The 11,547-nt window shown below is 59.8% G+C and overlaps 1 protein-coding gene across 1 annotated transcript; it reads left to right on the plus strand.

Annotated features, from left to right (window-relative positions):
• The first annotated feature begins 73 nt into the window (after positions 1–73).
• Positions 74–5,061, plus strand: SNX33 (sorting nexin 33). The gene is made up of 2 exons (XM_056499365.1): positions 74–2,394; positions 4,152–5,061. The coding sequence occupies exons 1-2, from the start codon at positions 951–953 to the stop codon at positions 4,403–4,405; spliced, it is 1,698 nt and encodes a 565-aa protein (XP_056355340.1). The 5' UTR covers positions 74–950; the 3' UTR covers positions 4,406–5,061.
• Positions 5,062–11,547: the final 6,486 nt, after the last annotated feature.

The raw sequence follows: 11,547 nt of genomic DNA on the forward strand, positions 1-11,547 counted from the left end.
CATCCCGGGAGGGAGGCGGGAGCAGCCGCAGCCCCCGCGGGCGGGGATTCGTGCCCCCGCGGCCGGCTGCCTGCCTGCAGAGGGCAGCGTGCGGTTGGCCGGGCCGGGCCGGGCCGGGCCGCTCCCCGGCGTCACGGGAGGCTGGCGGCCGGCTCCGCCACCCCTCCGGCAGCGGAGCGGCCCCGGCGCTGCCCCGGCACAGCCAGCGGCCACGGGACCGGCCCCCACACCGACACCGACACCGACACCGACACGGGCACCGCCTCCGTCCTGCCTGGGAGACTGACGGATTGCAGGGAAAAACCAAACCCCGCCAACCATCGGGAAAGTCGGCCCGGAAAGGGATTGCAAAACCCCGGGATCACCGGGAGGTTGGGCAGGGCTTGGGGTCGTTCCCACCGGCGGTATATGTAGGGTGTTTTATCCACAGGAGCCCCGAGAAAAAATCGCTTTGGATTTATTTCCTCGTTGGCAGCCAGGGGTTTTCCTCCCGGCGAGTGAAACCTCGGGATCAGCCTCCCGGAGAGATAAACCCTGCGTGGACATGGCAGAGCCCGGCTCTCGGGCCGGCCGGGATTCGCATCCCGGAGGAGCCAGGGGAACGCCGCTCGCTTGACTGGGAATCTTGGGGTATTTTTTTTTTATCCAGGGAATGTCGTTTTTAAACGGGAAATGTTCTTTTTAACCGGGGCGCCGGGATCCGGGGGGGCCACTTGGACATAGGGACGTTGGCGTCACCTCGTAAGAGATTTCTTCGCCACCTTTTTTTTTTTTTTTGTTATTATTATTTTCCTGGGAAAGCGGCCAAGCCATTTCCCACAGCAGCGCGTGGTGGTGATCCCGGAGCCCGCGGTATTGCCGGGGCCAGGGGGGTGTTTTTGGGGGGTGTTTTGGCCGGGGGGGTTGAGTTTCGCTGGCTCCCCCCGCTTCTTCCCGACCCGGCACCGGCCATGGCGTTGAAAGCCAGAGCGCTTTACAACTTCCAGAGCGAAAACAAAGAGGAGATCAGCATCCAGGAGAACGAGGAGCTCGTCATCTTCAGCGAGAACTCCCTGGACGGGTGGTTACAGGGCCAAAACAGCCGTGGGGAGACCGGCCTCTTCCCTGCTTCCTACGTCGAGATCCTGCGCTCCCGCTCGGGCTCCAGCTACACGGACTATTCCAGCAGCCCTGTCGGCTCCCCCGGGCACGATTCCTCCTTGTACTCGGCATCCCCCAACCCCGGCATCTCCTACCAGGGCAGTTTTGAGGATGACGATGACGACGATTGGGACGACTGGGACGATGCGTGCACGGTGGTGGAGGAGCCCCGGAGCGCGCCGGGCACCAACGGGCACCCCTCGCCCAGCCTGCAGTACCCGGCAGCCTACGGCCACCACCAGCACGCCTCGGGCTACCGGCCCAAGCCGGCGCTGGAGAGGCAGGACAGCCTGAGCTCCTCCAAGAGGGGCAGCGTGGTGGGGAGAAACCTCAACCGCTTCTCCTGCTTTGTCCGCTCCGGGGTGGAAGCCTTCATCCTGGGCGACGTGCCCCTGATGTCCAAGATCGCCGAGACCTACTGCATCGAGATGGGCTCCAGGGGCCCGCAGTGGAGGGCCAACCCCAGCCCCTTCATCTGCTCCGTGGAGGACCCCACCAAGCAAACCAAGTTCAAGGGCATCAAGAGCTACATCTCCTACAAGCTGACCCCCAGCAACATCAACTCGCCCGTGTACCGGCGGTACAAGCACTTTGACTGGCTCTACAACCGGCTGCTGCACAAGTTCACGGTGATCTCGGTGCCCCACCTGCCCGAGAAGCAGGCCACCGGCCGCTTCGAGGAGGACTTCATCGAGAAGCGCAAGCGGCGGCTGATCCTCTGGATGGAGCACATGACCAGCCACCCCGTCCTGTCCCAGTACGAGGGCTTCCAGCACTTCCTCTGCTGCCGCGACGAGAAGCAGTGGAAGCTGGGCAAGCGCCGGGCGGAGAAGGACGAGATGGTGGGCGCCAGCTTCCTCCTCACCATCCAGATTCCCACGGAGCACCAGGACCTGCAGGACGTGGAGGACCGCGTGGACGCCTTCAAGGCCTTCAGCAAGAAGATGGACGACAGCGTGCTGCAGCTGACCAACGTGGCGTCGGAGCTGGTGCGCAAGCACGTGGGCGGCTTCCGCAAGGAGTTCCAGAAGCTGGGCAATGCCTTCCAAGCCATCAGCCACTCCTTCCACATGGACCCTCCCTACAGCTTGGATGCCCTCAACAACGCCATCTCCCACACGGGCAAGACCTACGAGGCTGTGGGGGAGATGTTTGCCGAGCAGCCCAAGAACGACCTGTTCCTCATGCTGGACACTCTCTCCTTGTACCAAGGGCTCCTCTCCAACTTCCCAGACATCATCCACCTGCAGAAAGGTAAGGAGGCATTCCTCTCCCCAGGAACAGCATGTGAGTGGCAAGTGGGATGGGGATGCAATGAGGAAATTCTCTGTTGGGCCTTGAAGGGAATGGGGAATGAGGATGGGAATGGGGATTGAAACAGTTGCCTGTGCCTCTTAGGGGTGCAGTGTGGTCCCTGCTGGCACAGCCCTCCAGTCACCCCAGCCTGGGAGAGTCTTCTAGGGCTGTTGGGTCCAGAGTCTGCCCCAGTGGTGCCGTGGACTCTGTAACTGCTGCTGGTGCTACCCAAAGCACTGGCTGAGGGCGTCAGCACGGATGTCACACTTCCCCCAGACCATGAACAGGAGCCAGCACTGCTGTCATTGGTTCTGGGGTGACCTGCCTGGCACCTCTTGTGCATCCCCACCCACTTCCACTTGTCCCTCCTCATCCTCCCTTCTTGCCAAGGCCAGCAGGGATACTGGAGCTTGCTAAATTCCAACACTGGGGCTTTGTAGGGCAGTGGGATAGAGGACACACTGAACCTCTGGGGACAGCCAGGGTCACACTTTTCAGGGGTATGTCCCTGCACCTCCAAGCCCAGCAGGAGGGGTTTAGCACCCGCAGGGCATCGGAGCTCCCCATGTCCCTGGTTCCCAGGATTTGGTGGGATCAGAGCGGGAGAGAAATGTCTGCTGTTCTCTCCCTGGGTCAGGCGTCAGGCAGGGAGGGCCCCGGTGTCCTTTTGCCCCCAGGCAGCCACCAGTGAGGGTGTGGGGCCAAAGTCCACACACTCCCTGCTGCGGGCAGCTGGGTGGGGACACGCACACCGCTGTCCCCAGACTTTGGAGGACAGGTTTTCCCCAGGCTGTGTCCAAGCAGGCTGGGATGTCCGTGCATTGCTCCACGTCCCTGGGGGAGGCTGGGAAGGCAAAGGGAGCAGGAGGATTCAGTCCTGCCCGGGCAGCTTCCTTGCCTTTCCTCTGAGTGTTGTTTACCCATGGAGAGGGGCTGGATCCCGTCCGGAAGCGAGGCCGCGTGGGCAGAGCGGAAGGCAGGATTTGGCCTCCAAACTTTGCTTCTTCCTTCACCTCCTCCTCCCCTCTGGGAGCAGGGCTGGCGCAGCGGGAGCGCTGTAACCCCGGCTCTGGTGCTCCCGGCAAGGGGCAGGGAGAAGGAAAAAAGCCCAGTGCGGGCCAGATCCTGTTTTTAGTTTTTTAGCCTCTGTGCTAATGAGGGGGAGGAATGCAGGGCTGGAGCCAGGCAGGATTCTTTCGAAACTGAGCTGTAAAAAAACATGGAAGGAGAGGGAAAAACTGGTGTCAGAGCATCAGCTGCCTCTGGGACTGGGAGATGCTTTCCCAGCCGAGCTCCAGACAGCACCACATGCCCTTGCCACATCCTGGTTCGCTGCTTCCTGGCCTGGGGTCTCCCAGGGCTGCTTCTGACCCCGTATTCGTGGAATGGCATGGAATATTTGGAGGGCTGGGGTGTTTGGCTATGCTAACACTGCCCCATCTCAGCTTTGCACCCCAAGCCTTGGGTCACAGCACGAAAAAAAGCAGCTGTACATGAGGCTGACTGACCAGGGATGGGATGGAAAAAGAGCTGGGGATGCCAGAGCCCGGAGGAAGAATGCCTGCCTGGAGGAGAGGGCTGGGTTTGATGGGCAGGGGGAGATGCAGGCAGGAAGGAGAGGTGCCTGTGCTTTGGGGCCAGGCAGGGGGGGAGCAATGAGCTCCAGCGGGGCTGCCCAGGGAAGCATCCTCTGACGCCGCTCCCTGCCCCGGCAGGCGCCTTCGCCAAGGTGAAGGAGAGCCAGCGCATGAGCGACGAGGGCAGGATGGACCAGGAGGAGGCGGACGGCATCCGCAAGCGCTGCCGCGTGGTGGGCTTCGCCCTGCAGGCCGAGATGAACCACTTCCACGAGCGGCGCGTGGCCGACTTCAAGAGGATGATGCAGTCCTACCTGAGGCAGCAGATCGTCTTCTACCAGCGCGTCAGCCAGCAGCTGGAGAAGACGCTGCGCATGTACGACAACCTCTAACGCCTCCTCCCGCCCCGCCCGCGGCCCCCCGGGCCTCCTCTGCCCGGGGCAGGCTGACAAGGGATGGGAACTCATCATGCTAGTGACCAAATGACTTTGGGCTTCCTTCCCCTTTGCCAGGCCGGCAGGGAAGGGCTCACCCGCCCCGCGGGCTGGCTGTGCCGCCTCGTTCTTTCCCTGGGGATCTCCCACCCTGCTACAGGCTGGCAGGAGCGTGGGGGGTCACAAGAGGGACAGACGTGGAGGTAAAGGTGCTCTGCCCAGTGAAATCACTCTGCTCGGTGATTTTTAGCTTTCTGAAAACCCGCTCTCCTGGAGCAGGGGTGGGTGCATCCCAGCCTGCTGGGAGAAGAAATCCAAGCGGTCGACATTTTGCACACTAAAAGCTTTTCTGATGAAAAAAAAAAAAGAGAAGAGAAGAAAAGAGATGTTTATTTGGAAGAGATTTTTCTGTTTGTTTGTCATGAGATATTTTCAATATTTTCCATTTTTCTGCAGCATTTTTACTGATCTGTTTTTAACTAGATGCACAGAGGAAAAGAGAAATCTCTTTCTCGAGTATGGCTGCTGACTGGGAAAAGGGAGTAAAAAGGGAAAAAAAGGGAAAAAAAAGTAGCCCCACAGCCTTTTCAATAAAATCATTGGTAGAAAAAACACCCACCTCCTTCCCAGAGATATCTGTGAAAAGCAGAGCCTGCTCTGCCTGAGCATCCCCTGGCTTCCAGCCAGCTTTGAACATCCCTGTGCTGTGGGGGGAGTGACCCCAGGAGGTGTTCACACAGCAACCACCCTCCTGCTCTCTAAACAGCCCCGCAAGGGGCAAATCCTGCCCCACTCTGCCCTGGCAGGGACTGTGTGCTGCTGCTGGGAGACAGCAGGGCTGGCACGGGGGCCTTGTTTTTGAAGGGAAATGGCTGGGATAAATCACAGTGAGGAAAGTTAGGGCAGTGCTGGCCTGGCTCCAAGGATAAAATTAGCCCCGGCATGCAGGCCAGCGGGGTATTGTTAAACTGACAGCCACGCTGGGAATGCTGCGGGCTGCGCTGCCTCCCGGAGCCTCCCCCAGCCGGCAGGGACGAGCACGCCGAGGTACAGCCTCCATCCCGGCAGGACGTGCTTCCTCCTGCCCCCACAGCCAGGCCAGGCCCCTTCACCGTGGCCCCATCCCAGCCTGGCTCCATCCCACACCAGTCCCGTCCTAGCCCAGCCTCGTCCTGCCCTCGCCACGTCCTGCTTGGCTCCATCCTACCCTGTTCCCATCACTCCTTGGTACCATCTCACCCCAATCCCATCCCATCCCATCCCATCCCATCCCATCCCATCCCATCCCATCCCATCCCATCCCATCCCATCCCATCCCATCCCATCCCATCCCATCCCATCCCATCCCACCCCATCCCATCCCACCCCACCCCAAACCCCACCCCACCCCACCCCACCCCACCCCACCCCACCCCACCCCATCCCATCCCATCCCATCCCATCCCATCCCATCCCATTCACCCTAGCAGAGACCTGCCCCATCCCATCCCATCCCATCCCATCCTCTCTGAACATCCCATCCCATCCCATCCCATCCCACCCCACCCCACCCCACCCCACCCCACCCCACCCCACCCCACCCCACCCCATCCCATCCCATCCCAATCCCATCCCATTATCCCATCCCAATCCCATCCCATCCCATCCCATCCCATCCCAATCCCATTCTATCACAGCTCCATTCTACCCGTGGCCACATCCTAGTCTGGCTCTGTCTCACTCTAGTCCTGTCCTACCCAGGCTGCATCCTTACATGTCACTATCCCATTCCATTCCCAACCCCATCCTATCTTAACCCCATTCTACTGCAATTCCATCCTACCCTGGCCATGTCCTGCCTTGGTCCTGTCCCACCCTGGTCCCATCCTGCCCCAGTCCCATCCCACCCCAGCCTCATCCTAACCTGAGCACATCCTTCCTTGGCACTGTCTCACCCCATTCCCTCCTCATCCTGGCCCCATCCCAGCTCAGCAGCCGTGGGAATGGTGTCTAACCCTGTGCTAATCCTGCAGGAGTGACGGGTCTCCAGCCCTCTGGATGACCAGGGTGGCCTTGGCCCCAAGCTGAGGCCAGGATTTGTCCCTTCCCCCAGCCCTGCTCCCTCAGGAGCACAATGGGCACGGATTGAGCCTGCCACCGCCGTCCCCGGGCAGGCAGCCAGCCTCTGGCACTGCAAGCAGCCTCCAGGCTGAGCCAACATCCCAGCTCTCCTGGACCTGGCTGGGCAAGGGGATCCCCTGCCTGGGGTGCCCCCTGGCATATCCTGAAAATGGGGGTGCAGCTGGAGCAGGGAGATGTCCCAGCACCCCTGGAGTTCATCCTCCTCTCTGGTGTCCTGGCATGGGGATAGGCATGGCCTAAAGTCCCTGGCTGTGCCTCAGTTTCCCCAAAGGTGGACCTGTGCTCTTTGTGGTCCTTTAGCCACAAAGATCTCCCTGCTCCACCATTCACCCCCTCTGTACCCTCATGTCTGGATCACACTCTAGAGCACAGCAAATCCATTGGCCAGAACCTGTATTCCCTTAGCATTCCTGCTTTTTCCCTCTGCCACCTGACAGCAGGCAGCTGGGCCTTCACTGCCTGTGAGTGGGCATTTCAGAGTCTGCCTTGGCCAGATGGGGGGGTTGAGCATCCTGCTGCCCCCCACACCTCCAACAGCATCCTGCAAATGTGCCAAGGGCTGGAGGACAGAAACAGCTCCAAGTGTTTCGGTGGCTGTCCCAGGGTGATGGTGGGGAGGATTCTGGGAGTGTACACAGTGCTTCCCATGCCCCAGCAGTGTCTGACACTGCCTTTGTTATATGTGACACAGGCTGTTCCCTGCTCCCACAAGAGAAAAAAAAAATCAGGGCACAGAGGGCTGAGAGGAAGCACCGGGAACACGGAGCAGATCCGTTTCCTCCTCCCACTTCCCAAGGCTGCTCCTGCGTGGGAAAGCCAAGGCTGAGGCCCTGTGAGTCCTGTCAGTGGTGACAGCAGGGCTGGGAGGTGGCAGCAGGGCTGGGAGGTGGCAGCAGAGGTTGTGGCTGGAGCATCCTCTCTGGAGAGCACTGCAGCCAGGATCAGAGAGCCCGTGGCTGCCTCTGTTCCTGTATGTGGCTTCCCCGAGCTCTTGTCTTGCTTCTTCTCCTTGGGCCTCCCTCCACCACGGGAAGAAAACCTGGCATGCTTGTTCTGAGCTCTGGGAGCCCAGGGTTTGTGTATGGGCCAGGCTGTCAGGCTGTAGGGACAACCTGTGCCTGTATCCTGAGCCCAGTGAGATGCTCCAGGGTGGGCAGGATCAGCTGGGGTCCCGCAGGGACCAGCCAAACAGCTGGAGGGTGATGCTGGGACAAGCAGAGCTGCCGGTCAGAGCCTTGTCAGCCACATGGATACACCCACCAGTGCTCAGTGACTGGGGATCAGCCTCCAGAGGAGCGCAGGGACCCGACCCAGCTCCTCCCATGCGAGGGGGAGCGCGGGGTGCAGCTGCTGGCGGGGCAGGACAGGGCTTGCTGTGCACACCACGCTGCCAGCACAGGCTGGCAAGGGGGGTGGAGAGGCACAGCTGCCAACAGGGAGCAGGGAGCACTCCTGGGGGAGCGGGGAGAAGTCCTGCCTGCCCATCAGGGTCAGCAGCAACTCGGGGGATGGAGCCAAGTGGAGTTTCACTGCCATGCACACCGTGTTGGGAGGTGGACGAGTGTGTGGCTGTGTAGAGGAGTGATTCTGGGAGGATGCAGGTGGGAGGACACAAGCATGGATCAGGGCAGAGGGAGACAGCTCAGCCTGCCAGCTCCAATCTTTTAATTGCTGTTCTTCTCAAATATTTCCGAAGCATGACCCTGAGTCGGCTCCTCCAGGCAAAGATACGAGCACCAGCTGGTTCCCTTGGCTGTGGCTGTAAATGCTCCCTCCTGCTCCCAGCCCAGGGAAATTATGGGGGATCAGTGGTGTCTGTTTTGGGGAATAAACTGGGAATCAGCTTTAATGGGGCTGTCCCAGCCTTCCAAATTCCTCCTGCTAGGCATAGCCAGGGTGATGCTCAGGTCAGACCTGTCCCAGCTCTCTGTGCCAGCCCAGATTCCCTCTCTCTGGTGCCTGGGAAGGTGCTGAGCACGGGGAGGTAGGTCCTGCACTGCCAGGGAGCTGAGTCTCTGGGTGTGTTGTTTGTGCAGGAGGGGTGGGGAGCCCAGGCTCTGGGATGTGGTTATCCCTCCGTCATTGTCTGTCTGCCTTGGAGTTGCTGGGTGTGGAAGCAGAGGTCAGTCTTAATTTGTCTGAAATTTAAATTGCAGCTGGGCTGTGGAGGGATGCTTTCTGGTGTCCAGGTCCTCAGCACTCCATACTTTCCCTGGACCTGGGACTCTCCTCTGGCCCTGTAGCAGTAATCCCTGTGCTTTTTCTCACGTGGGCAGGTGGTGGGAGAGATGCCAGGATGCCGGGGCCAGCGCTGTCCCCGTGTGGGTTTGTTTGAGGTGCTCCCAGGGTGACGTTCCAGCTCTTCCCCCGGGCTCCATCCCGTCGTGCCGGGCTCGCTGCCAGCCGAGCCTGTTCTGCGGGCTGTGGGCATGACTGGCCCCAATCAGACAGGGCGGGAGGGCTCCCGGCATCCCGGGGCACTGGGCTGGGCTTGGAGCCGAGCGGAGGAGCTGAGCCTGGACACACTGTGCAGCTGTCAGCCCCTGAGCTGCCACATAGCACAGCTCCTAGGAGCACCTGACCCCCTTCCACCTGCCTGGGTGTCCTCCTGCCCCCCAGGACACTGCTCCCCACCGCCTGCCATCAGGCAGCGTGACCTGTGCCCCCCGAGGGGACCCGGGATGCTGCTCCTGGCTCCGGGTGAAGTCCAGAGCATCTCCTGAGAGCTGCCAGGGAGGTTTGGGGATGGGGATAGAGAGGCTGGAGCCCTGGGACCATGCCTCCCCAAAACAGAGTGGGGTTGCCTGCCTGAGCTCAGGGGGGTGCTGTGCTCACTCCCAGGAGAAGTGTGCACAATGCTGTTCCACGGTCCTGCAGCTGCTGTGGTCCAGGGCAGTGGAGGATTTTGGAGACATGTGATGGATCCTAGTCTCATGTGCTGGCCTGAAGCTGGGCTGGGAATAAAGTCCCACCTTTGTTGAACCCCTGCATTTGCATGGCTAAAGCTTCCCGGGGCAGGGGGGTTTCAAAGCCAAAGGATCCAACCTGCCCTGGGTGGATTCTTTATTTGCATTTGAATAGGTGCCTGGAAACTGGTTCAGCCTCCCCTCCTGCTGTGTCCATCCCTGCCTGTGAGCCCCAGTGCCTCCAGCTCCTTTTGAAACCTGACCTGAGAGCAGCTGCTGGTGTTACTCACCCAGGAGAGGTGCTGGATCCAGCCTGTCACAGGTGGGATGGCTGGGGGGTTATTGTCTCCTTCCTTCTCCCTAAGATGCTCTCTGAGGACTCTGGGGACAGGCTGGGAGAACTGGGGGTGTTCACCTGGAGAGGAGAAGGTTCCAGGGAGATCTTAGAGCCCTTTCAAAGGCCAAAACAGGCTCCAAGAGATCCGGAGAGGGACTTTGGACAAGTGCCTGGAGTGACAGGACAGGGGCTGAATGGCTTCCCATGGGCAGAGGGCAGGGTTGGATGGGATATTGGGAAGGAATTGTTCCCTGTGAGGCTTGTAGAGCCCTGGCACAGGGTGCCCAGAGAAGCTGTGGCTGCCCTGTTCATGAAGTGTCCAAGGCCAAGTTGAATGAGGCTTGGAGCAACCCAGGACAGTGGAAGCTGTCTCTGCCCATGGCTTCAGGGTGGAACAAGATGACCTTTAAGGCCTCTTCCAACCCAAACCATTCCATGGTCTTCCCTGAACTGTGCTGGCTTTATAGCCAGCTTGGCAGGGAATGGTGCCAGGGAAGGGCCAGGAAACTTCTGAGATTGTTTGGGCTGTGGTTTGTGTTTCATGTCCTGGCAGGAGCCCACCTGGGCCCCCAGCCTTCCCCAGGTGGGTGGGTGACAGTGGCAGCACTGAAGCTGCCTCTGATCCTGCAAGCCCTGAATAACCCAATCCTTCAGTTTAGAGGATTTAAACCCTGCCAGCAGAGCTTGGCCCCGGAGAGCCGCCGTCCGCGCTGCCTTTTTCCAGGTTACTGCCTGTCCTCCCCTGACCTCAGGAAGTGGATGTTTCCCAGCAGCAGGAATACAACCACAAGCCTTAAAAATAACCTGGTTTGCTTTCAGAGTTCCTTACAAAATAGGCCACGCTCCTTCTATTTAATCCCTGGGCACAAGACGAGAATCACTGGGAAGGAAAACACAGTGAGGCTTCCAAGGCTTGGTGGATGGAGGTGGATGCAGCCCCCATCCCTCACTGGGGGCATGTAAATAGTGAAGATAATAAAAATGTGTGTTTGAATGGGATGGGGAGGTGCAGAGCTGTGATCTGGAGTCAATGGCAGAAGCTGTTCCAACCTTTGGGGAGCAGCATGGCCCTAGCAATCTCCCAGCTATGGCGTGGGCAGCACGGGCACCCTGACCCCATTTCACAGAGGGGAGAGGGTGTAATTTGCCTCTGAGCAGAAGGAAACCTCGTTTTTCCCTCTAGATGAGGCAGGAGGAGGGTTTTGGAGGTGGGGAGCAGACATCCATCAGCCTCCCCCTTGGGCCAAACAACTCAGAGGTGCCAGGTTTCCACCGTGCCGTGTCCTATGGGGCTTGGGGACACAGGGTGCCTGCCTGCACCCTGATGGCTTTGGGTGCCCATGAGATGTGCCAGCACCACCTGAAGCAGGGCAGGTGTGATTTACTGCTCAGCAAAGGTTTGGCACCATAAACCCAGCCAGGAAAACTGCTGGCATGATCCAGGCAAACATCCCAGCTCTGCTGCAGCCTTGGAGCGGGACCACACAGGGTCATGGTTTAGGAAGGGATCATGTGGAGGATTTTATCTTGTGTGAGAGGGGTGCAAGGGGTCCCCTCTGGTCCCTGGGGGCTCGTGCCAGCTTCCCATCAGACATGTGTGAGCAGGATGTGCCCTGTGATGAGATTCCCAGCTGCAGCAGCGCAGGGTATTATTGCTGGGTCCCATCCTGAGCTCAGCGCTCAGTTTTTCCTCTGCCCTCCCTCAGACAGTTTCTATTTAAGTTTTCAGGATTCCA

This window comes from Oenanthe melanoleuca, chromosome 10 (genome assembly GCF_029582105.1).
Source record: "Oenanthe melanoleuca isolate GR-GAL-2019-014 chromosome 10, OMel1.0, whole genome shotgun sequence".
In the NCBI taxonomy this organism is placed as follows: Eukaryota; Metazoa; Chordata; class Aves; order Passeriformes; family Muscicapidae; genus Oenanthe; species Oenanthe melanoleuca.

Excerpts from the sequence above, each read along its gene's own strand:
- SNX33 (XM_056499365.1), top strand. The coding sequence starts at position 951 with ATGGCGTTGAAAGCCAGAGCGCTTTACAACTTCCAGAGCGAAAACAAA. Across the intron at positions 2,395-4,151 it reads CATCATCCACCTGCAGAAAG|GCGCCTTCGCCAAGGTGAAG; the intron begins GTAAGGAGGCAT and ends CTGCCCCGGCAG.